Here is a 21,472-nt window from a genome sequence, read left to right as displayed (position 1 = left end):
AAACATAAATCAATTTTGTGTTTATAGACTTAGGAACCATCCCCAAGATATCTCATTACATATATATATATATATATATATATAATTCCAATATATATATTCCAATATATATATTCCAATATATATATTCCAAATATATATATATTCCTATATATAGATATATATTCCAAAAAATGCAAAAATCTGAAACACTTCTCATCTCAAGTATTTTGGAAAAGAGATCTTCATGTGTGTGTGTGTGTGTGTGTGTCAGAAGTAAGATTTTATTAATTCAAGGTACGAAATAAATATCAAATGTAAGTGAAACAAAAACAGACAAGAATTAACCTTAACTCATTCATTTCCAAATTGATGGAGGTTGACTGAATTATTTACCAATGTGATGGTGATTCTAAATTTTTACAATTCTTAGTATTACTACAGAGACAATTTTGACCATTAAGAGAATGTTTATGATCAACAACTCCACTACTGAGCATACATTCATACAAAAGAAATGGATAAGAGACATTCAACCCGTATCACATATATGGAAAGGGAACACGTGGAGGTCTGGCAGGCTCACTCAAAACACTGGTTCTGAGAGCGTTCACCAGAGATTACAGACAGCCTTTCCACTTCTGAAAGGAATTTCAGGTTCAATCATAAGATAAGTGAAAATTAAAATTTCCCAAGATCCCACTTCTCGCCTCACAGATTAGTGACTGATAATGAAAAGCTCGCACAGCAGTCCAACCACTATGGAGAATCTGGAAAAACCCGTACTTCACTCCAGTCCCAGTCATCTCTCTCACTCCCACGAATTCACTCTGTGGAAACATTTCCAAGAGCACAAGAGAACATATGCAAGCAGTTATTACATTCTTTGAGGCACTATATATCATTTTCAAATATCTGACACAACTAAATTCCCATCTGTTGGTGATTATATACAGACCTGAAATATTCACACAATAGAGTGCTATGCAGCTGATTAGAGATGAGATCACTGAAAGAATTCTTTAAATGAAAAAAAAAGTAAACTACTAAGAAATACAGTCAATATTCAGCTTCATGTGTACAAGTAAAAGGAAAATAATTGGGGACTGGCACTGTGGCACAGAGGGTTAATGCCCTGGCCTGAAGCACCGGCATCCCATATGGGTGCCAGTTTGAGACCTGGCTGCTCCACTTCTGATCCAGCTCTCTGCTGTGGCCCAGGAGGGCAGTAGAAGATGGCCCCCAAGTCCTTGGGCCCCTGAATCCACTTGGGAGACCGGGAAGAAGCTCCCGGCTCCCGGCTTTGGATCGGCGCAACTCCGGCCGTTGCGGCCATCTGGGGAGTGAACCAGCAGATGGAAGACTTCCCTCTCTCCCTCTCCCTCTCTCTCTCTCTCTCTCTCTCTCTCTCTCTCGGCCTCTCCTTTCTCTGTGTACCTCTGACTTTCAATAAATAAATCTTAAAAAAAAAGGAAAATGTTTTTTAAAAAAACTCATATTTGCTTAGTTCCTTTTGCAAGAGACACAGAAGGATGAATCAGACTAGCAGAAACGACTACCTCCAAGGACAGATGGAGAGAGTGTGCAAGGGATAGAGACAAGAATGAGATCCTGGGGCTGGCACTGTGGTGTAGCGGGTAGAGCTGCCGCCTGCAGTGTCTCATATGGGCACCGGTTCAAGTCTCAGCTGCTCCACTTCCCATCCAGCTCTCTGCTGTGGCCTGGGAAAGCAGTGGAAGATGGCCCAAGTCCTTGGGTCCCTGCAACCACATGGGAGATCTGGAAGAAGCTCCTGGCTTCGGATCGGCGCAACTCCGGCTGTGTGGTCAATTGAGGAGTGAACCATCAGATGGAAGACCTCTCTCTCTCTTTCTCTCTCTCTCTCTCTCTGCCTCTGCCTTTCAAATAACTCTTTAAAAAATTAAAATTTTAAAGTATTTATTTATTTGAAAGAAATAGAGGGAGAGACAGTGGGTTACTGCCCTAGCCTGAAGCACCGGCATCCCATATGGGCGCTGGTTCGAGACCCGGCTGCTCCATTTTCGATCCAACTCTCTGCTGTGGCCTGGGAAAGCCCAAGATGGCCCCTGCACCCACGTGAGAGACCCGGAGGAAGCTCCTGGCTCCAGATCGGCACAGCTCCAGTCGTTGCAGCCAATTGGGGAGTGAACCATCGGATAGAAGACCTCTCTCTCTCTCTTTGTCTCTCTCTGCCTCTCCTCTCTCTGTGTAATTCTGACTTGCAAATAAATAATCTTTTCAAAAATAAAATAAAATAAATAAATCTTAAAAAAAAAAGTGAGATCTTTCAGAACACACTTTTTTGGGACTGGCGTACACTGGGTAAAGCTGCCGCCTGCAACACTAGTAGCTCACATGAACACTGGTTCATGTCCCAGCTGTTCTATTTCTGGTCCTGCTCTTTGTTAACAACCTGGGGAAAGCAACAGAAATGGCCCAAGTGCTTGGGTCCCTGCACCCATGTGGGAGACCTGGATGGAATTCCAGGCTTTCGGCTTCGGCCTGGCTCAGCTCTGGCTGTTGCAGCCACTTGAGGAGAGAACCAGTGGATGGAAGGTCTGTCTGTGTGTGTGTGTGTGTGTGCGTGTGAGTATGTGTGTTTGTGTAAACAGAAAGAAATGAATCTGTGAGGTAAGTTCATAACTACACAAAAAATTAATTCCAGCAACTTTTGAATGTCTACACTTAGAAGGATGTAGTATAAAAACAAAAGGACTCCAGAGGAATCTTGTACTTAACAAATCTGTAATTAGAAATGACAGTGGCCGGTGCCGCGGCTCAGTAGGCTAATCCTCCACCTAGCGGCACCAGCACACCGGGTTCTAGTCCCGGTTGGGGCGCCGGATTCTGTCTCAGTTGCCCCTCTTCCAGGCCAGCTCTCCGCTGTGGCCCGGGAAGGCAGTGGAGGGTGGCCCAAGTGGTTGGGCCCTGCACCCCATGGGAGACCAGGAGAAGCACCTGGCTCCTGCCTTCGGATCGTCGCAGCGCACCAGCTGTGGCGGCCGTTGGAGGGCGAACCAACGGCAAAAGGAGGACCTTTCTCTATTTATTTCTCTCTCACTATCCACTCTGCCTGTCAAAAAAAAAAAAAAAAAAAAAAAAAAAAAAAAAAAAAAAAAAGAAATGACAGTGATGATCCTGGCTTCAGATCGGTGCAGCGCGCCATCCTTGGCGGCCATGTGGGGGGTGAACCAATGGAAAAAGGAAGACCTTTCGGTATCTCTCTCTCTCTCTCTCACTGTCTAACTCTGCCTGTCAAATTAAAAAAAAAAAAAAAAAAGATAGTGGTGAATGGAGTGAGGATGGTAAGTAGGTACAGGGTAAAGTTGGATAGCTTGAATATGCATAATATTCCATGGCACAGTAGGATAGCTGTAGTGGACAACAATTAATTATAAATTGCAAAATAGCTAACAGAGGATTTGTAATATTCCCAACACAAAGAAATGGTAGATATCTGAGGTAATGGATAAGCCAATTACCCTGCTCTGATCATTTCATATTGTATCCCTGCACTGAAATGCCACACTGTATCCCAAAAATATGTGCACTTATTATATGTCGATTAAAATTTAAAGTACACATTTAAAAATAAATGATAGTGGGGCTGGTGCTGTGGCACAGCAGGTAAAGCCACTACCTAAAGTGCTGGCATCCCACGTGGGCACCAGTTTGAGTCCTGGCTGCTCCACTTCCAATCCAGCTCTCTGCTATGGCCTGGGAAAACAAAAGATGTCCTAAGTCTTTGGGCCCCTGTACCCATATGGGAGACCCAGAAGTTCCTGGCTCCTGGCTTCAGATTGGCTCAGCTTCAGCCATTTGAGGAGTGAATGGAATAGCTCTCTCTTTCCCTCTCTCTGGCTCTGCCTCTCGGTAACTCTGCCTTTCAAATAAATAAATCTTTTTTAAAAAAAGAAAGAAATGATAGTAGTATAGCAATTCTGAAACTAGTTTGTATTCGAAGTTTGGGCAAACGTGGCCACCTATGGATGCTGCTGGAAATCAGAGCTTGCTTGCCTTTTTTTTTTTTCTTTAAGATTTATTTATTTGTTTGAAAGGCAGAGTTACAAAGAGAAAGGGAGAGATCTTCCACCTGCTGGTTCACACCCCCAGTGCCTGCAACAGCATGGCCTGGGCTAGGCCAAAGCCAAGAGCCAGGAATTCCATCTGGGTCTCCCACATGGTGCAGGGACTCAAGTACTTGGGCAATCACCTGCTGTTTCTCAGGTTGCACATTAGCAGGAAACTGGTTCTTTTAAAGGGCAGCATATCAGGCACTCTGACCTGAGATGTGGGGGTCCCAAGCTGCAATTTAACCTACCACAATGCCTATCAGTAGGGTTCTCTTCACAGGAGAAGGCAGATACAAATATGGAATGGGGAAGATAAGGGCACTGGGTTTAGCTGGAACTACCAGTAAAACTACTTGGTGTTAAATATCTATATACTTATTTCCCAGTTTTTCCACAATAAGAGTCTAGAAGCAAGAACACCCCAGGGGCACCAACATATCGAGCACCAAGATCTTGGCTTCTAAATATGATCTCCTACAAGAACCAAGGCTCCTGTGAGAAATGCGTGATTCTAGGCCTGGGAAAGGAAAACTGCAAAAAACATCTTATGGATCTGGAAAGCAAGTAACAATGCAGACTACTGGAGACATGTCGTAAGGATACAGGCCAAATTTGGAGCAAGCCGAACAAAAAGAATAATGTTACCAGTAAGTTAAAATAGGGGCCGGCGCTGTGGTGCAGTGGGCTCAGCTGCCACCTGTAATGCATCCCACGTGGGAGCACCATGTGAGCTCTGGCTCCACTTCCACTCCAGCTCCCTACTAGCATCCCTGGGATGCCAGCGGGTGACGGCTCAAGTACTTAGGGCCCTGCCGCCAGAAGGAAGTCCCTGGCTCCTGCTTTTGGCCTGATCCTCACCTGGTAGCTGCAGCCGTGTGTGTGTCTCTATTCTGCTTTTCAAATACTTACATACATACATAAAACTTATAAAAAGTAAGTCAGCATATATTGGATAAAAAGAATAGAAAAAGCATCCTTGAGCTCACAGTGACACTCAAAACTAAAAAGGAGCAGGGCCAGCACTGTGGCATAGAAAGCTAAGCCTCCGCCTGCAGTGCCGGCATCTCATATGGGCATCGGTTCAGGTCCTGGCTGTTCGACTTCTGCTCCAGCTCTCTGCTGTGGCCTGGGAAAGCAGTAGAAGATGCCCCAAGTCCTTAGGCCCCTGCACACATGTGGGGGACATGGAAGAAGCTCCAGGCTCCTGGGTTCAGCCTGGCTTAGGCCCAGCTGTTGCAGCCATTTGAGGAGTGAACCAGTAAATGGAAGATTTCTCCTGTCTCTCTCTCTTTGTAACTCTGCCTTTCACATAAATAAAAATAAATATTAAAAAAACTAAAACTAGGCCTGCGCCGTGGTACACTTGGCTAATCCTCCACCTGCAGTGCCAGCACCCCGGGTTCTAGTCCTGGTTGGGGCGCCAGATTCTGTGCCAGTTGCTCCTCTTCTAGTCCAGCTCTCTGCTGTGGCCTGGAAGTGCAGTGGAGGATGGCCCAAGTGCTTGGGCCCTGCACCAGCATGGGAGACCGGGAGGAAGCACCTGGCTCCTGGCTTTGGATCGGCACAGTGAGCCAGCCGTGGCAGCCATTTGGGGGGTGAACCAACGGAAGGAAGACCTTTCTAGACTCTGTCTCTCTCTCTCACTGTCTAACTCTGCCTGTCAAAAAAAAAAAAAATAAGGCCAGCGCCGCGGCTCAATAGGCTAACCCTCCGCCTGCGGCGCCGGCACTCCGGGTTCTAGTCCCGGTTGGGGCGCCGGATTCTGTCCCGGTTGCCCCTCTTCCAGGCCAGCTCTCTGCTGTGGCCCAGGAGTGCAGTGGAGGATGGCCCAAGTGCTTGGGCCTTGCAGCCGCATGGGAGACCAGGAGAAGCACCTGGCTTCTAACTTCGGATCAGCTCAGTGTGCCAGCCACAGCGCGCCGGCTGCAGCGGCCATTGGAGGGTGAACCAATGGAAAAGGAAGACCTTTCTCTCTGTCTCTCTCTCTCACTGTCTACTCTGCCTGTCAAAAAAAAAAAAAAAAAAAAAAAAAACTAAAACTAACAGAAAGTAACTGAATATCCATCACCAGGAGACCATCCCAATAAACGGAGATGGTCACATCTTTTGACTGTTACACAACCATGAAAGTTAATAATTCCATCTGCACGTATGAGTACAGAATTTTCAAAAGTGGTAAGAGGCAGTTATAAAATGAATGAAGCAATTTATGTGATTTTTGAAAACATACAAACCAACGTCATATAAGGATACTTTAAAGGTGGTGGAAAACACAGATGAATGATAAAAGTTGACTTTGGTGTAAAATTATGTTCATAACCCAAGCAGTATTATTATCATACATATCATCCATGAGCTTTTTGAAGATCCCTCCTATGCACAAATTTCAAAAAAAAATTTGCTGTAAAATAAATGTATCTTGTAATTCCATTATGGGTAAACTTCTCTAAGTTCTCCGGCGTCATTCCTGCACAACGAAAATGTGGTACAAGAATAGAAACGTGGTCAGAAAGGCCCCGCGCCAGCCCCTTGGTGGTGGTTTCCTCTGGGGAAAGAGGGAGGGGAAGGGGACTGGGCAGGGGAGCAAAGGGGCCACAACTTCCTGTCGTGTTTTATTTCCTGGCAAAGGAAGTGATCTGAAGGACCCCTTGGAAAGTATTCCCCATGAAGGAACCAACGGCAAGGAAAGGAAAAATGCAGGAACCAGGAGCAAGCACGGGGGCCTTCAGAACCTGACGGGTCTGTCCAACTCCTCCTCAGTGGGAAACTCGGCTGGCCAGGCCGGGGCAGGGGGAGATGCTCACCACCCACCCCTTCCACTGAATTCCCCAGCTTCTCACTCCCAGGAGGCCGTCCCACAAGCCCTGTGAGCCTGGGGCCCCCGCTTTCAACTCTAAGCAAGGGAAGTAAGTTGTCCACCTGTGGTGTTACCAGTTCCTACCTGGAAAACACTCCCAGCATCATCTTTTCCTTCCACCTTACCTGACGGAAAGTGTGAAGTCTCCAGGGTTACTTTTACTGGGCCTTGCCAAAAAACTGCCATCAACTCCTCTTGTCAACAGTAGGTTTTCTGCCTCCACACCAGTGATATTTGGGTGAAACCATCTGGAAAGAGGGAAAAAGACAGAAAGCAATAAAGCACAAAGAACTCAAAGCACTGCTTCCCACACCCCATGAGTGGGTGGGGTAGAGGACAGAAACACAAAGCCAGAGCTTGCCTGCCCCGCCCCTCCTTCTCCTTGGTCACCACCCCTCCCTGCCTTCTGGGTAGGCGCCTGGTACCCTGGAAGCACTGTGGGATGAACTGGGAGGATAGATAGTACTCTGGTGGGCCCGACCCAAAAAGACAGCCCATATGGTCAGGAAATTGAGTCCGCTAAATGAGACGGAGCAAATAAGTCAATAAACCAACTTCTTAGTTTCTCGATGTTGGAGAAGATACAAGTACGGAAATGGAGAAAACCAGAGTAAATTTTGTGGTGTTAGACTGGAATTGGAAGTATCAATGCAAACTCTAATTTTGAACATACATATGGACATAGATATCTGGACACAGAAATTCAAACGCATGCTTCTGTGTGTGTGTGTGTGTGTTTATGAAGACACATCCACACCTTTCTTAGTGCTCCTTCACAAGGGGCTTAGAAAAAATGACATCCTTATAGCAATCAACACACCTAACACCTTCAACATGGTGTCTAACAATGATTTTCCAATATAAGGAACTGGGCTCCTTGGATAAATGGCCAATTCCCTCCACTTCCAATCCAACTTGCTGCTAATGGGCACCCTAAGAGGTAGTAGGTACCTGGGTCCCTGCCATGCAGGCGGGAGACCCGGAAGGAGTTCCTGACTCCTGGCTGCAGGTCATTGCAAGCACTTGTAGAATAAAACAGCAGATGGAAGATCTTTCTTTCTCTCTGGCTCTCCTTGTCTGTCATTCTGCCTTTCAAATAAATAAATATATAAAGCTTTAAAAAAAACACAAGCAAGAATGATTAAGTCCATCATGAGTGGCATTCACTTCAGAGGTGTCCTCTCCAGTTTCCAGTAAAAGTCCCTTCCTGGACCCCGAAAGTTACTAAGATTTGTATTAAGACAGTAATTTCTAAAGCTCAATTATCCTGGATCTTTACAGACTACTTCAATACTCTTAAATACTCCCACGAACATAAGTCAACATTAAATGTAGAGTCCTGGTACGGACAATCAAGTGAACTTTAAAGAAACTTCCTCATCAAATACCGGCCTGATCAAAGTGTTGTACAACAGGGAAGGAGAGGGAGAAGGCAAGGGTGAAGAGCTGTCACAAGCCCTATTCCAAGAACCAGGACAGCCTCCCAGCACATGGTCAGAATCTCCTGCCCCAACAGAACTGAGCTCTGCCACTTGCTAGCTCTGTGACCTAGGCAAGGGTTTCTTCTTCTTCTTCTTCTTAAGATTCATTTATTTATTAGAAAGAGTTACAGAGAGAGGGAGAGAGAGGGAGAGAGATCTTCCATCTGCTACTTTACTCCAGATGGCCACAACGGCCAGGGCTGGACCAAGCCAAAGTCAGGAGCTATACCCAGGTCTCCCACATGCATGGCAGGGACCCAAACACTTGGGCCATCTTCCACTGCTTTCCCAGGCCATTAGCAGGGAGCTGAATTGGAAGTGGAGCAGCTGGGACACAAACCAGCACCCATATGGGATGCCAGCATCACAGGTGGCGGCTTCACCTGCCACACTGTAACACAGTCCCCTGAGCAAGTTATTTCATCTCTCCCCACCTCATATCCCTCGTCTGCAAAATGGAGGCAGTAACTCTTAAGCTCGTTTTAAGAATAAACTGAGGCCAGCGCCACGGCTCAATAGGCTAATCCTCCACCTAGCGGCGCCGGCACACCAGGTTCTAGTCCCGGTCGGGGCGCCAGATTCTGTCCCGGTTGCCCCTCTTCCAGGCCAGCTCTCTGCTGTGGCCCGGGAGTGCAGTGGAGGATGGCCCAGGTGCTTGGGTCCTGCACCCCATGGGAGACCAGGAGAAGCACCTGGCTCCTGGCTTCGGATCAGCATGGTGTGCCGTTTGCAGCGGCCACTGGAGGGTGAACCAATGGTAAAAGGAATACCTTTCTCTCTCTCTCTCTCTCTCACTGTCCACTCTGCCTGTCAAAAAATTTTTAAAAAAATTAAAAAAAAAAAGAATAAGCTGAGAGGGGGCTGGTGCTGTGGCGTAGCAGGTAGAGCCACTGACTGTAGTCCTGGCTGCTCCACTTCTGATCCAGCTCTCTGCTATGGCCTGGGAAAGCACAGAAGATGCCCAAGTCCTTGGGCCCCGGCACCCCCATGGGAGACCCACAGCTCCGGCTGTTGTAGCCATTTGGGGAGTGAACCAGAGGATGGAAGACCTCTCTCTCTCTCTTTCTGCCTCTGCCTCTCTGTAGCTCTTTCAAATAAATAAATATATCTTTTAAAAAAAGAATAAACTGAGAGGAGCCAGCACTGTGATGTAGTAGGCTAAGCCCTTCCTGCAGCACCAGCTTCCCACATGTGCACCAGTTCTTGTCCTGGCTGCTCCACTTTCAAACCAGCTCCCTGCTAATGGCCTGGGAAGGCAGTGGAAGATAGCTCAAGTACTTGGGCCCCTGCACCCAGATGGGAGACCCAGAAGAAGCTCCTGACTCCTGGCTTCGGATTGATGCAACTCTAGCCATCGTGGTCATTTGGGAAGTGAACCAGAGGATGGAAGACCTCTCTCTGTCTCTTCCTCTCTCTGTTTGTAACTCTGCCTCTCAAATAAATAAATCTTAAAAAAAAAAAAAAAAAAAAAAAAAAAAAAGGGTAAACCGAAAAGTCACACATTCAGAAAAAGGAATGAAGGGATGGGCATTTGTCACAGTGATTAAGTTGCCTCTTTCAATGCCCACTTCCCCACATCAGAGTGCCTGGTTACAGTCCTGGCCACTCTGTTTATGAATCAGCTTCCTGCCAATGTACACCCTGGGAGGCAGCGGGTGACCACTCAAGCACCTGGATCAATACCACCCACATGGGAGACCCAGAGAGACCCAGCTCCTGATGCAGCCTGGCCTAGCTCTGTTGTGAGCAATGGGGAGTGAACCTCAGATGGAAGATGTGTGTGTGTGTGTGTATGTGTACGTGTGTGTACGTGTGTGTATGAGACTCTAGCTTTCAAATAAACTCAAAATAATTTTTTAAAAATTTTTATAAAGGAACGAAATACTGCTTCATGTAGTAACACAGATCAGCCTCAAAACCATAATGCCACATGAAAGACCAGACACAAAAGGCCACACATCATATGCCACGTGAAAGACCAAACACAAGAGGCCACACATCATATGATTCCATTGATATGAAATGCTCGAAACAGACAAATCCACAGAGACCCCAAGGATATCAGCACTTACTTATGGTGGGGGAGGGAAGGGTGGGATCAAGATAGCTAATAGGGAGAGCTTTCTTTCTGAGATGATGAAAACATCCTAAAATTGTGGGGATCGTCACAAATATGAATGTACTGTTTGTTAACCACTGGATTTTACAGTTAAAATGGGTGAATTGTATGGTACAGAAACCGCATCTCAGTGAAGCTCTCTGAGAATATCTACGACTTAAAAGAAAAAGAGTATCTGAGATAATGAAAGAGAAGCACTCACCGGATTCACTCACTCGACCAACACCGAGCGAGCACACAGCACAGGAAGACGTCCTGCACTGAGGACCGGGCAGTCAGTAAAATGTACTTCCTGACCTCCTGAAGCAGGGGACAGGAGACAGGGTCTGGTGCTGGGACACAGCAGGTTAAGTCACCACGCGCAACACCTCACCACAAATACGAACACTTCTTTTTTTTTTTTTTTTTTTTTTTTGAGATTTTAAAAAGCAAGATTTATTACAGTCAAAGACCTCCAGCCAGAACAGGATGGAGGGAGACTTCCAACTTCCAAGAGAGGAAAAGACCCAAAGGGTCCCACGGCACTGGGGTTTTTAAGTACAATTTTGAGGAAAAAAACCTGACAATCAGACTGACATTCAGTTATGAGGCAGGGACCTGATTTACCCTCCTTCATCCTCTCTGGCTTGCTATAAGCAAGTTCTGGCTGCTCCACTTCTGATCGAGCTTCCTGTTAATGCGAATACTTGGGCCATTTCTGCTGCTTTCCCAGGCACATTAGCAAGCAGCTGCATTGTAAGTAATACAGCCAGGACTCAAACTAGCACTCATGTGGGATGCCAGTGTCACAAGTGGTGGCTTAACCCACTGCACTGTGACGCCAGCCCCAAGAAAAAAAGTTTCTTAAATACAGAGGTAATAGGCAAATAAAGCGTCAGATGGTGATAAACGAAGAGGAACAAAGCAGGACGGGCACAGCAGATGCGCAGGGAAAGTGAGGTGGCTGGGAAGGCCTCAGTGATAGGGCAATATCTGACCAGAGACCCAGGAGGGCTGAGGCAGTGACATGCAGATGCCAGGAGAGGAGCTGCCCTGGAACAGGGAGGAGCAAGGTCAAGGGCACGGGGGCCAATATTCGATGTGCTCAAGTATGCAAGGGGCCAGTGACACCAGAGCACTGGAAACAAGCAACAGAGGAGCAGGAGATGAAGCCAGTGAGGTAATGGAAGGCCAGGTCATGCAGCCATGATCTCAGAGACCCTGTAAAAACTCCAGTCTTTATTTCTTTGAAGTGGGAAAAGACTGGAGGGTTTTAGGCAGAGGAGCAACATTATCTGATTTATGGTTTTTGTTTTTTATTTTCAATTAGTTTTTAACATTCAATATACTTGGTACTTTTTTTTTTTTTTTTTTTGACAGGAAGAGTTAGTGAGAGAGACAGAGAGAAAGGTCTTCCTTTTTCCGTTGGTTCACCCCCCAAGTGGCTGCTATAGCCAGCGTGTTGCGGCTGGTGCGCTACGCTGATCTGAAGCCAGGAGCCAGGTGCTTCCTCCTGGTCTCCCATGCGGGTGCAGGGACCCAAGCACTTGGGCCATCCTCCACTGCACTCCCGGGCCACAGCAGAGAGCTGGACTGGAAGAGGGGCAACTGGGACTAGAACCCGGCACCCCAACCAGGACTAGAACCCGGGGTGCTGGCACCGCAGGAGGAGGATTAGCCTATTGAGCCGCAGCGCCAGCCGGTAGATACAATTCTAATATAATCATATTCCCTCTCTCCCTCCCCCTCCCTGATTTTTGTTTTATTTTGTTTTGATTTTTAGATTTTATTTATTTGAGAGGCAGAGAGGAAGACAGAGAGAAAGGTCTTCCACCTGCTGGTTTACTTTGCAAATGGCCACAATGGCCAGAGCTAAGCCGATCCAAAGCCAGGAGCCAAGAGCTTCTTCTGGGTCTTCCTTGTGGGTGCAAGGGCCCAAGTACGTGGGACATCCTCTGATGTTTACCCAGGCCATAAGCAAAGAGCTGGATAGGAAGAGGAGCAGCCAGGACATGAACCAGCGTCATATGGGATGCCGGCACCACAGGCGGACACTTAGGCTATTATGCCACAGCGTCAGCCCCTCTGATTTGTTTTTTTATTTGTTTGTTTGTTTGCTTGCTTAAATTTTATTTATTATTTATTTGAGAGGTAAAGTTACAGACAATGAGAGGCAGAGACAGGGAGAAAGATCTTCCATCTTCTGGTCACTCCCCAAAAGGGCCCGAAAAGGCCAGCACTGGGCTAATCCGAAGCCAGGAGCCAGGAGCTTCTTCCGGGTCTCCCACACAGGTGCAGGGGTCCAAGCGCTTGGGCCATCTTCTACTGCTTTCCCAGGTCATAGCAGAGAGCTGGATTGGAAGTGAAGCAGCTGCGACAAGAACCGGTGCCCATATGGGATGCTGGCACTGAAGGCAGAGGATTAATCTACTGCGCGATGATGCCGGCCCCCCCTGATTTTTTAAATGATCCTTCAAGTTACTGTGTAAGAACACAGACAGAAAAGCATCCAGATCAGTCAAAACACCCCCACTGGGCAAGAAATGATGACGCCAAGTACCCAGGCAGCAGCAATAAGAAAGGTGCGAAGCAGCTGCACTAGAAATATTTTAAGGGTAGTCAACAGGATTTGCTAATGAATTATATAAAATGGCAAAGACAAGAGGGAAGAAGAATAACTCCCAGGCTTTTGGCTAGGCAACTAGAAGATAGAAAGTTCTGTATAAAGGGATGCAGAAAAGGTAGAGAGAGGAAAACCGGATGTGTGGGAATCAGTACATGTGAAACCTGAGCTGCTTAGTAGTCATCTGAGCACCTAGTACACATGGAGCTCTAATGTTAGGTACGTGCTGATAATGCCGATGCTGATACTGCCAATCATAACAGGATTGCATTCGAACAGTAACAGTGGGGTGGACCCTGTGCAGACCTTAAGCCCCTGCCTGGATGCCCACATCTCATACTGGAGTATCTGTTTCAAGTTCTGGCTGTTCCACTTCTACTCCAGCTTCCTGCTAACTAGTGTCTTAGGAGGTAGTAGATGATGGCTCAAGTACTTGGATCCCTGCCACTCAAGTGGGAAGCCCGGATGGAGTTCCAAATTCCTGGTGCCTGCCTGGCCCAGCCCAGGCTGTCGTGGGCATTTAAAGAGTAAACCAACAGATAGTCTTTCTCTTTCTCTCTCTCCCTCTCTCTCTCAACCCCCCCCCCAAATAAAAATAAACATTTAAAAATAACCAGAACAGCTGTGAAGACCTAGCCTTTGTTTCTGTTAGACTGCTTTTCAGTTCTATAATGAGTATCTTAAGTACTGTAGAAAAGATGCCACTTCTTCCTTTAAGGCTGTTTTGTAATATATACAAGGACTGGAATTGTGTTTTTTAAAGAAAAGCATTCAAGTATGACAATATACTATCTGTGTTTCACCATCCAAACATAAATAAATAAATAACCAGGAAATGGAAGAATCCAGATGTAGTATGACTTCAACATTCCTAGTTTACATTAAATGAAATTTATTTTTAATTTTTCTTACAGCATCTCATTAGAGCTTTGGGAGAAATCTAAATGTCACTCTGACTAACTGATTGGCCTAAGAAAAAAAATCACAAGGCTCAGATCAAATGAATAAAATATTAGTTTGCTTTTTGTTCCATCTGAGAGCTTGTCAGAAGATGAAGACGGACTCTCGCCCTGGGAAACATCGACCACAATTCACGCAATACTTGTCATACCCTACTTCTGCATTCAGTATCATTTCTTCAATCATCTAATTATCAGGAGGAAAAAAATCACCTTTGTCCTCGGCTTCTTTGATCTGTGGTTCCCATCTAGGTGCTTAGAGCTGTAGGGAATCAAAAAGGAATAAAAGGGCTTCCAGCTACTTATAATTTTTCAAAAGTTATAATGGAACTCTCATATTAACCCTCAATTTGTCTACCCACATAAACTAATTAAAATGTCAAATCTCTTCTGCTTTTGACTGCAAAACAATTCTGTTACCTTGGTATGGCAGTCAGAAGCTGAATGCCAAATATGGCTTCTACCCATAGGGGAAGGAAATGGAAAAACAGATTATTTTATAATACAGGTTTGGAAACCAAGTCTTTCAGAATAATAGGTCTATGGTTTAAAAACAAAAAGAGGTACAGACATTTGCCATATCAGTTCAGATGCTACTAAGGATGCACACATACCATATTAGAATGTCTGGGTTTGCTACCTGGCCCTGTTTTCAATTCTAGCTTCCTGCTAATTCATACCCTTGAGGGCAGCAGGTGATAGCTCAAGTAGTTGAGTCTCTGCCACCCACACAGTAGACTGGAAATGAATTCATGATTTCCGGCTTCAGTCACTGTGGACATTTGGAGAGTGAATCAGTAGACAAGAGCACTCTCTCACTCTGTCTCCCCCTTAAAAATTAATTTAATTAAATGAAAGCAAAATTGTAACTGCACTCCACCCCCAGTTTGACGGAAGATCACTAGTATGTGGTAACAACACTTATAGGGGCAGGAGCTGGAACTCTGGTCACAGATAACCTTGGTTTGACTTTCAGCTCTATGTGACCCTGAACTAGTTGTTTAACTTCTATGTTAAGTAATCCATAAACTAAGGATAGTACAAGGTACGTTTTTAGCACAGCAGTTAAGACTCCACTTGGAACCCCACATGGCTTATCAAGGTGCCTAGTTCAAATCCTAGCTCTGAGGCCAGCATGGTGGCCTAGCAGGTAAAGCCACTATCTGTGACAGCAGCATCCCACTAGGGTGCCGGTTCAAGTCCTGGCTGTTCTACTTCCCATCCAGCTCCCTATAAATGGCCTGGGAAAGAGCAGCAGAAAATAGCCTAAGTATTTGGGCCCCTGCCACCCACATGGGAAACCAAAACGAAGCTCCTGGCTCCTGGCTTTGGCCTTGCTCAGCCATGGGCATTGCAGCCACTTGGAGAGCAAACCAGCAGATGCAAGACCTCTCTCTCTCTATGTAACTCTTTCAAATAAATAAGAAAATCTTAAAAAAAAAAAAAAAAAAAAAAAAAAAAAAAAAAAAAAAAAAACTAGCTGCACTTGCAATCCAGCTTCCTGCTAATACACACCCACAGAAGGCAGCAGGTACCTGTCCCCCTGCCATTCACATGGGAGATCCAGACTGAGTTACACGTGCTGGCGTCAGCCTGGCCCAGCCCTAGCTAATGTGAGCACCTGGGGAGTACATAAGCAGAAGAGAGATTTCTCTCTACCTCTCAGTCTTTCAAATTGTAAATAAAATGGGGGGAAATGAGGATAGTAATAGCATCTATCTCATAGGACTGTCGGGAGGATGAGTTTATATTTATAAAGTGTCTAGAACAGGGCCTATGCTTCCCAGAAGCCAAGAACAATGCAGACTGCTTAAATCCACATTTCCCCACAGATCCTTCAAAAACAATACAGAACTTAAAAAAAAATCAAATATACAAAAAACACACAGTCAAAAGAAGAAACCAGGGAATGATCAAACTTCTAAAGTACCACAGGAAAAAAAGAAAATATGCCAAATCTCAGTAAATGATCTCTCTTCCTCCTACTACAAGCCTTTGTGCCAAACAAGGGCATTTTGAGAAAAATCTTACACAGCAGAAGAGACAGGAGCTAGCTGCAGGCCTAAAACTCCACCACAATTTCCAGAAAGAACGTGTGAAAACAGGGCGGCGCTGTGGCGGAGTGGGCAAAGCCACGGCCTGCAGTGCCAGCATCCCATGTGAGTGCTGGGTCGAGTCCCAGCTGCTCCACTTCCAATCCAGCTCTCTGCAACGGCCTGGGAAAGCAGTAGAGGATGCCCCAAGTCCTTGGGCCCCTGCACCCACGTTGGAGATCTGGAAGAAGCTCCCGGCTCCAGGCTTCAGGTCAGCACAGCACCAGCCATTGCAGCCATTTGGGGAATGAACCAGCAGATGGAATATCTGTCTGTCTCTCTCTCTCTCCCCCTCTGCCTCTGCCTCTCTGTACCTCTGCCTTTCAAATAAATAAATAAATCTTTAAAAAGAAAAATACTGATACCTATGCCAGATAAAGACAGAGCAAAAAGAAACAAGAGACCAATGGTACTCAGGAACATTGATGCAAAAGTTATCAACAGAATGTTAGAAACAGAATCCAACACCACATGTAGAAAGTAACACACCACAACCTAACCATATAGTTAGGCCCATATCTCACATATAAAAGAATAAATCCTAAATGGATTAGAAATTTTAAGGGGTCAGCACTGTGGCGTAGGGGGTAAAACACCACCATCAGTGCCAGCATCTCATATGGGCACTAGAGTCCTGGCTGCTCTACTTCTAATCCAGCTCCCTGCTAACGCACCTGGGAAAGCAGTGGAAGATGGCCCAAGTCTTTGGGTCCCTGTACCCACATGGGAAACCTGGTAGAAGCTCCTGGCTCCTGGCTTCGGACTGGCCCGGGTCCAGCCATTGCTGCCATTTGGGGAGTGAACCAGAGGATGGAAGACCTTTCTCTCTCTGCCTCTGCCTCTCCCTCTCTGTAAGTCTTTCAAGTAAGATTAAAAAAAATTTTTTTAAACAAAAAGAAAAAAAAGAAATTTTAAATGTAAAAAATGAAACCATACAAGGACAAGCATTGTGATAAAGTGGGTTAAGCTGAGAAGCCCACATCCATGTTGGAGTGCTGGTATGAGTCCACTTCTAATTCAGATTCCTGTGTATGTGCCTGGGAAGACAGCACATGACGGCCCGAGTACTCGAGTCCCTGCCACCCACCTGGGAGAGCTGGATGGAGTTACTGGCTCCTGGCCTCAGCCTGGCCCAGCCCTGGTTGCTGTGGCCACCGGGGAAGAGAACCAGCAAAGGAAGGTCCTTCTGTATGTCTCTCCATCTCTGTCACTCTGCCTTTCAAATAAATAAATAAATCTTATCTCCTTCAATTCTTTTTTTGTTTTGTTTTGTTTTGTTTTTAAGAAACAGTCACTGAATGGTAAAACCTCAAAGACAGTTCTCACCTCCAAATCAAGAGTCTGTCCACAAACCATTCATTCTCTGGGAACCAAGATACTGAAACGCAACTTCTGTAGAGGGAACAATGGACAGCCCAGTCCTTCTCCCTACGTTCAGGGCTACTCTCAACCTAAAACCTTCACGTGTAAGAGCAATGCACCTCCAGGGGTCGAAAAACGGCCGTGTTATTGAACCTGGATGTATGTTAGGCTCTCCTACTGTTTAGTCATCTTTTTCAATCTGCAAGTCTAAAACCTATCCAAAGGGAGAAATAAAAGAAAAATGAGTCTGCAAAACACGTTTTAACAACCTCATTTGGAGCATGTTCTCATCACTGAAGCTGGCTATGGAGCCAAAGCACTGTTAGGAATCCCAGCATGCTACAACTTCATCTCTCTGTCTCAATCTCTTTATCTGTAAGATGAGGGGAAAAATATTGTCTACTTCTTAGGATGTGAAAATTAGTAAGTTAACACTTGAAAAACAGCCTTAGAACTATTATAGTTTGTTTGCTTACTGTTAATCTCATTCAACATATACAATGATTCTTTTTTCTTTATTTCTTCTTACTTTATTTGGAAAGCAGCGAAAGGAAGCAAGAGAGGGAGATAGAAAGATAGTATCTCCCATCCACCGGTTCATTCCCCAAATGCCTGCCACAGCTTGGGGGGGCCAGGCTGAAGCCAGGAACTGGGAACTCAGTGTAGGTCTCCCACGTGGGTGGCAGGGACTCAGGCACCTGAGCCATCATCCCTCGCCTCCTGCAGTACCTATCAGCAGGAAGCTAAAATCCTAAGTGCATCTGGGATTTGAACCTAAGCACTCCGATATATAAGATGCAGGCATCTTAACCACTGTGCCAAATGCCTGCCCCCAAAGATTCCTGACTACAATCTCCATGCCATGGATTGTACCTTTCCTCAATACAAAATTATTCTAGTATTAAATAACTTAATATTCTTTATTTTGAATTCCACTTAGCCTGATGTAATTGGTACCACTCAAATCCTTTTTGCTCATGTTTGTTTAAATCTGTCATTCTTTCTGTGCCAATCAGATTAGTCTAATTTCACCTGATTCAGCCACTGAGTGAGAAGGTTTAATCCATTACTACTGACACCTTATGTTAAGTTTCCTATCTGCCAACTGTTCTGAACTTTCAAGTTTTGTTTTGTGTTTTGCTACTTGACTACTTTGGCGATTAGAAAGTACACACTCTAATTTTTTTTAATATTTATTTATTTATTTGAAAGGCAGAGGGAGAGACAGAGAGATCTTCCACCTATCAGTTCATTCCCCTAAATGACTGCAACAGCAAGATCTGGGGCAGGATAAGCCCGGAGCCTGGAACTCCAACCTGATCTCCCACATGGGTGGCAGAGTCCCAAGTACTTGGGTCATCTTCCACTACCTTCCCAGGTGCTTTAGCAGGAAGCTGGATTGGAAGTGGAGCAGCCAGGACTTGAACTGGCACCCACAGGGGATGCCAGCAACACAGGTGGCTGCTTAACCCACTGCACAATGTCAGCCTCTCTATTTTTTATTTATGAAGATTATTATACTTTAGTATTTTAAAAAATATCCTTAAGCCTAAATGATGGAGTTCCTGAGGGGGAAAGTTTTTGTCATCTCCATGGATGGCGAGGACTCCTCTGGGGATGGTCGCTCCCATCACCCTACCCCGTTAGCCTTCACCAAGCGTCACACTGCAGACTCTGCACCTGCTTCCTGGCAAACATGAGTTACCCGGCAGCAGCCTCCATAAGCCACCTGCTAATCTGCTCCCTTACCATCACCGCTGTTATCTACTTTCCTTTTTAAAAATAGGTCCTAGAAGAATTCCTCACATTGTGCTTCACCACACCACTGTGGTGGCAGCCTCAAGTACACCATTAACCATGTCCATCGAGATCTTTGTATTTGGTTGTCCTGTTTTTCACTCCCACTTAATCTTTACTTAGCCAGTCATTTCAGGTTCTGATTTTTGAGTCAATTTCTTTTTAAATCTTGCTGAGAACACAAGTATAAACTTCCTAAAATTGTTTTAATCCATTTATTAGAACAGTGCAGGCAGCTATGAGAGCCAAAGAAAAGCTCAAGGTTCCTTTGGACTAGTGGCTGAACTGGGTCAGAAGGAACTGAATAAGCAATGTCTTGATCTTTTTACAAATTTTTAAAAATCTATTTCACTTGAGGCCAGCCCTGTGGCATAGGAGGTAAAGCTGCCGCCTGCAGTGCCAGCATCTCATATGGGCGCCGGTTGGAGTCCCGGCTGCTCCACTTCTGACCCAGCTCTCTGTTATGGCCTGGGAAAGCAATAGAAGATGGCCTAAGTGCCTGGTGCGCTGCACCCGAATGGGAGACCTGGAAGAAGCTCCTGTCTTCGGATTGGCTCAGCTCTGGCCATTGCGGCCATTTGGGGAGTGAACCAATGGATGGAAGATCTCTCTCTCTCTCTCTCTCTCTCTCTCTGCCTTTCAAATAAACAAATCTTAGGGAGAGAAAAAAAGGAAATAATGTGCTTTGCCAATATATATGCTTTTAAAATTTTGACAAATACTGCCAAACTATCTTCAAGAGAAGGCTATAAATTGCATGAGAAATCCCCATCTCTCTTCACTTTTGTCAGTACTATGTATAACCAAACTTTTTCATCTTTGTTAATGGAAAATGATACATTTCAAGTCTATATTTCTTTGTGAGATCAAGTACTTTTTCATGTTTTCAAGCCACCTGTTTTTCCTTTTTATGAGTTGTCAGTTTTTTATTGCTCATTTTCTATAAAATTTATTTTTATTTGTAGAAGTTCTTGATTTAACCAGAAAATTATCCTTTAGCATATGTGTGGCAAATATTTGTCTCAAGTTTTTTTCCCCCTTTTTACCTGTGGGTTTTTTTCCTATAGCAGTTCATCGTGCCATGGTAAAATTTATCAGATTTTTCCATTATGACGTCTGTCGTGCACTGGAAACAAATTAATGCATGCAAAATGCTTAGCACAGAGCCAGCCCCAAGAGTTTCACCTTTGGAACCCAGAGTTTAGTTTTCAACCAGAAAATACTTAGAATGAAGTCATAAGTTTTCACAAGGCTTTACAGGGTGTGGCCTTTACTTGACTCTCATGCTCCAACAATCTCTCCGATTTCCTCAGACGTGCCACACCTGACCTTGCACCTGTTTTTCCCTCTGGGTCCTCACAGGCAGTTCCCTTAGCCCACCTTCTCAATACATCATGCTTCTCCTGGGTGACACACAACAAAGTGTCTAATAACATGTTTCTACAATGTTTCCACTGGGTAAAATACAACACAGTATCTAATAACACATTTCTATCATGTTTCCACTGGGTGATGCAGTGTTGAATCATTGATTTCCTTTAAAAAAAAACGTTTTATTTGAAAGGCATACACAGAAAAGAGATCTTCCATCTGCTGTTTCACTCCCAAACCCACGTAACACCCAAGGCTTGGCCAAGCCAAAACAGCAGTGCAGAATTCAGTCTGGGCCTCCCAAGTGGACTGTAGGGTCCCACCTGCAGGAACCATGGGGCACATCAGCAGAAAGCTGGGAGTGGGAGACAAAGCTGGAACTCCAACCCAGGCACTCTGATTTGTGGGACACAGGCAGCACCGTAACTGCCATGCCAAATGCCAGGCCCCAAACCACACATCTCTACGATGTTTCCCTTAATGACACACAACATCTGACCATACTTTTCTACAATTGCCTGTCAGAAGCTAGATTGGCAGGTCCCTGGGGCAGAGGAGGTGCTTAAGTCTTCTCCAGTGTATCCATATCACCCCCCCAGCTCTTTTTTTTTTTTAAGATTGATTGATTTATTGATTGATTTGAGAGGCAGAGTTACAGACAGAGAGAGTGAGATCTTCCATCTGTTGGTTCACTCCCCAAATGGCAGCAATGACCAAAGCCAGGAGCTGCTTCTGGGTCTCCCACATGGATGCAGGGC

At 45.4% G+C, this 21,472-nt stretch overlaps 1 protein-coding gene across 4 annotated transcripts in view; it reads right to left on the bottom strand.

Annotated features, from left to right (window-relative positions):
- PTPN11 (protein tyrosine phosphatase non-receptor type 11) overlaps positions 1-21,472 on the bottom strand; it is a 95,230-nt gene that overhangs the window by 57,061 nt on the left and 16,697 nt on the right. For all 4 annotated transcript variants that reach the window (XM_008272268.5, XM_008272270.5, XM_008272269.5 and 1 more), the window contains exon 2: positions 7,056-7,178. In XM_008272268.5, the coding sequence (XP_008270490.1) occupies positions 7,056-7,178 (123 nt within the window). The remainder of the gene's footprint in view (positions 1-7,055; positions 7,179-21,472) is intronic.

Source organism: Oryctolagus cuniculus, chromosome 21 (genome assembly GCF_051225735.1).
Source record: "Oryctolagus cuniculus isolate XC-2025 breed Fujian yellow rabbit chromosome 21, ASM5122573v1, whole genome shotgun sequence".
Taxonomy (NCBI): domain Eukaryota; kingdom Metazoa; phylum Chordata; class Mammalia; order Lagomorpha; family Leporidae; genus Oryctolagus; species Oryctolagus cuniculus.
The sequence above is the reverse complement of the archived record's forward strand: the minus strand, read 5'-3'. Positions and strand labels throughout refer to the sequence as shown.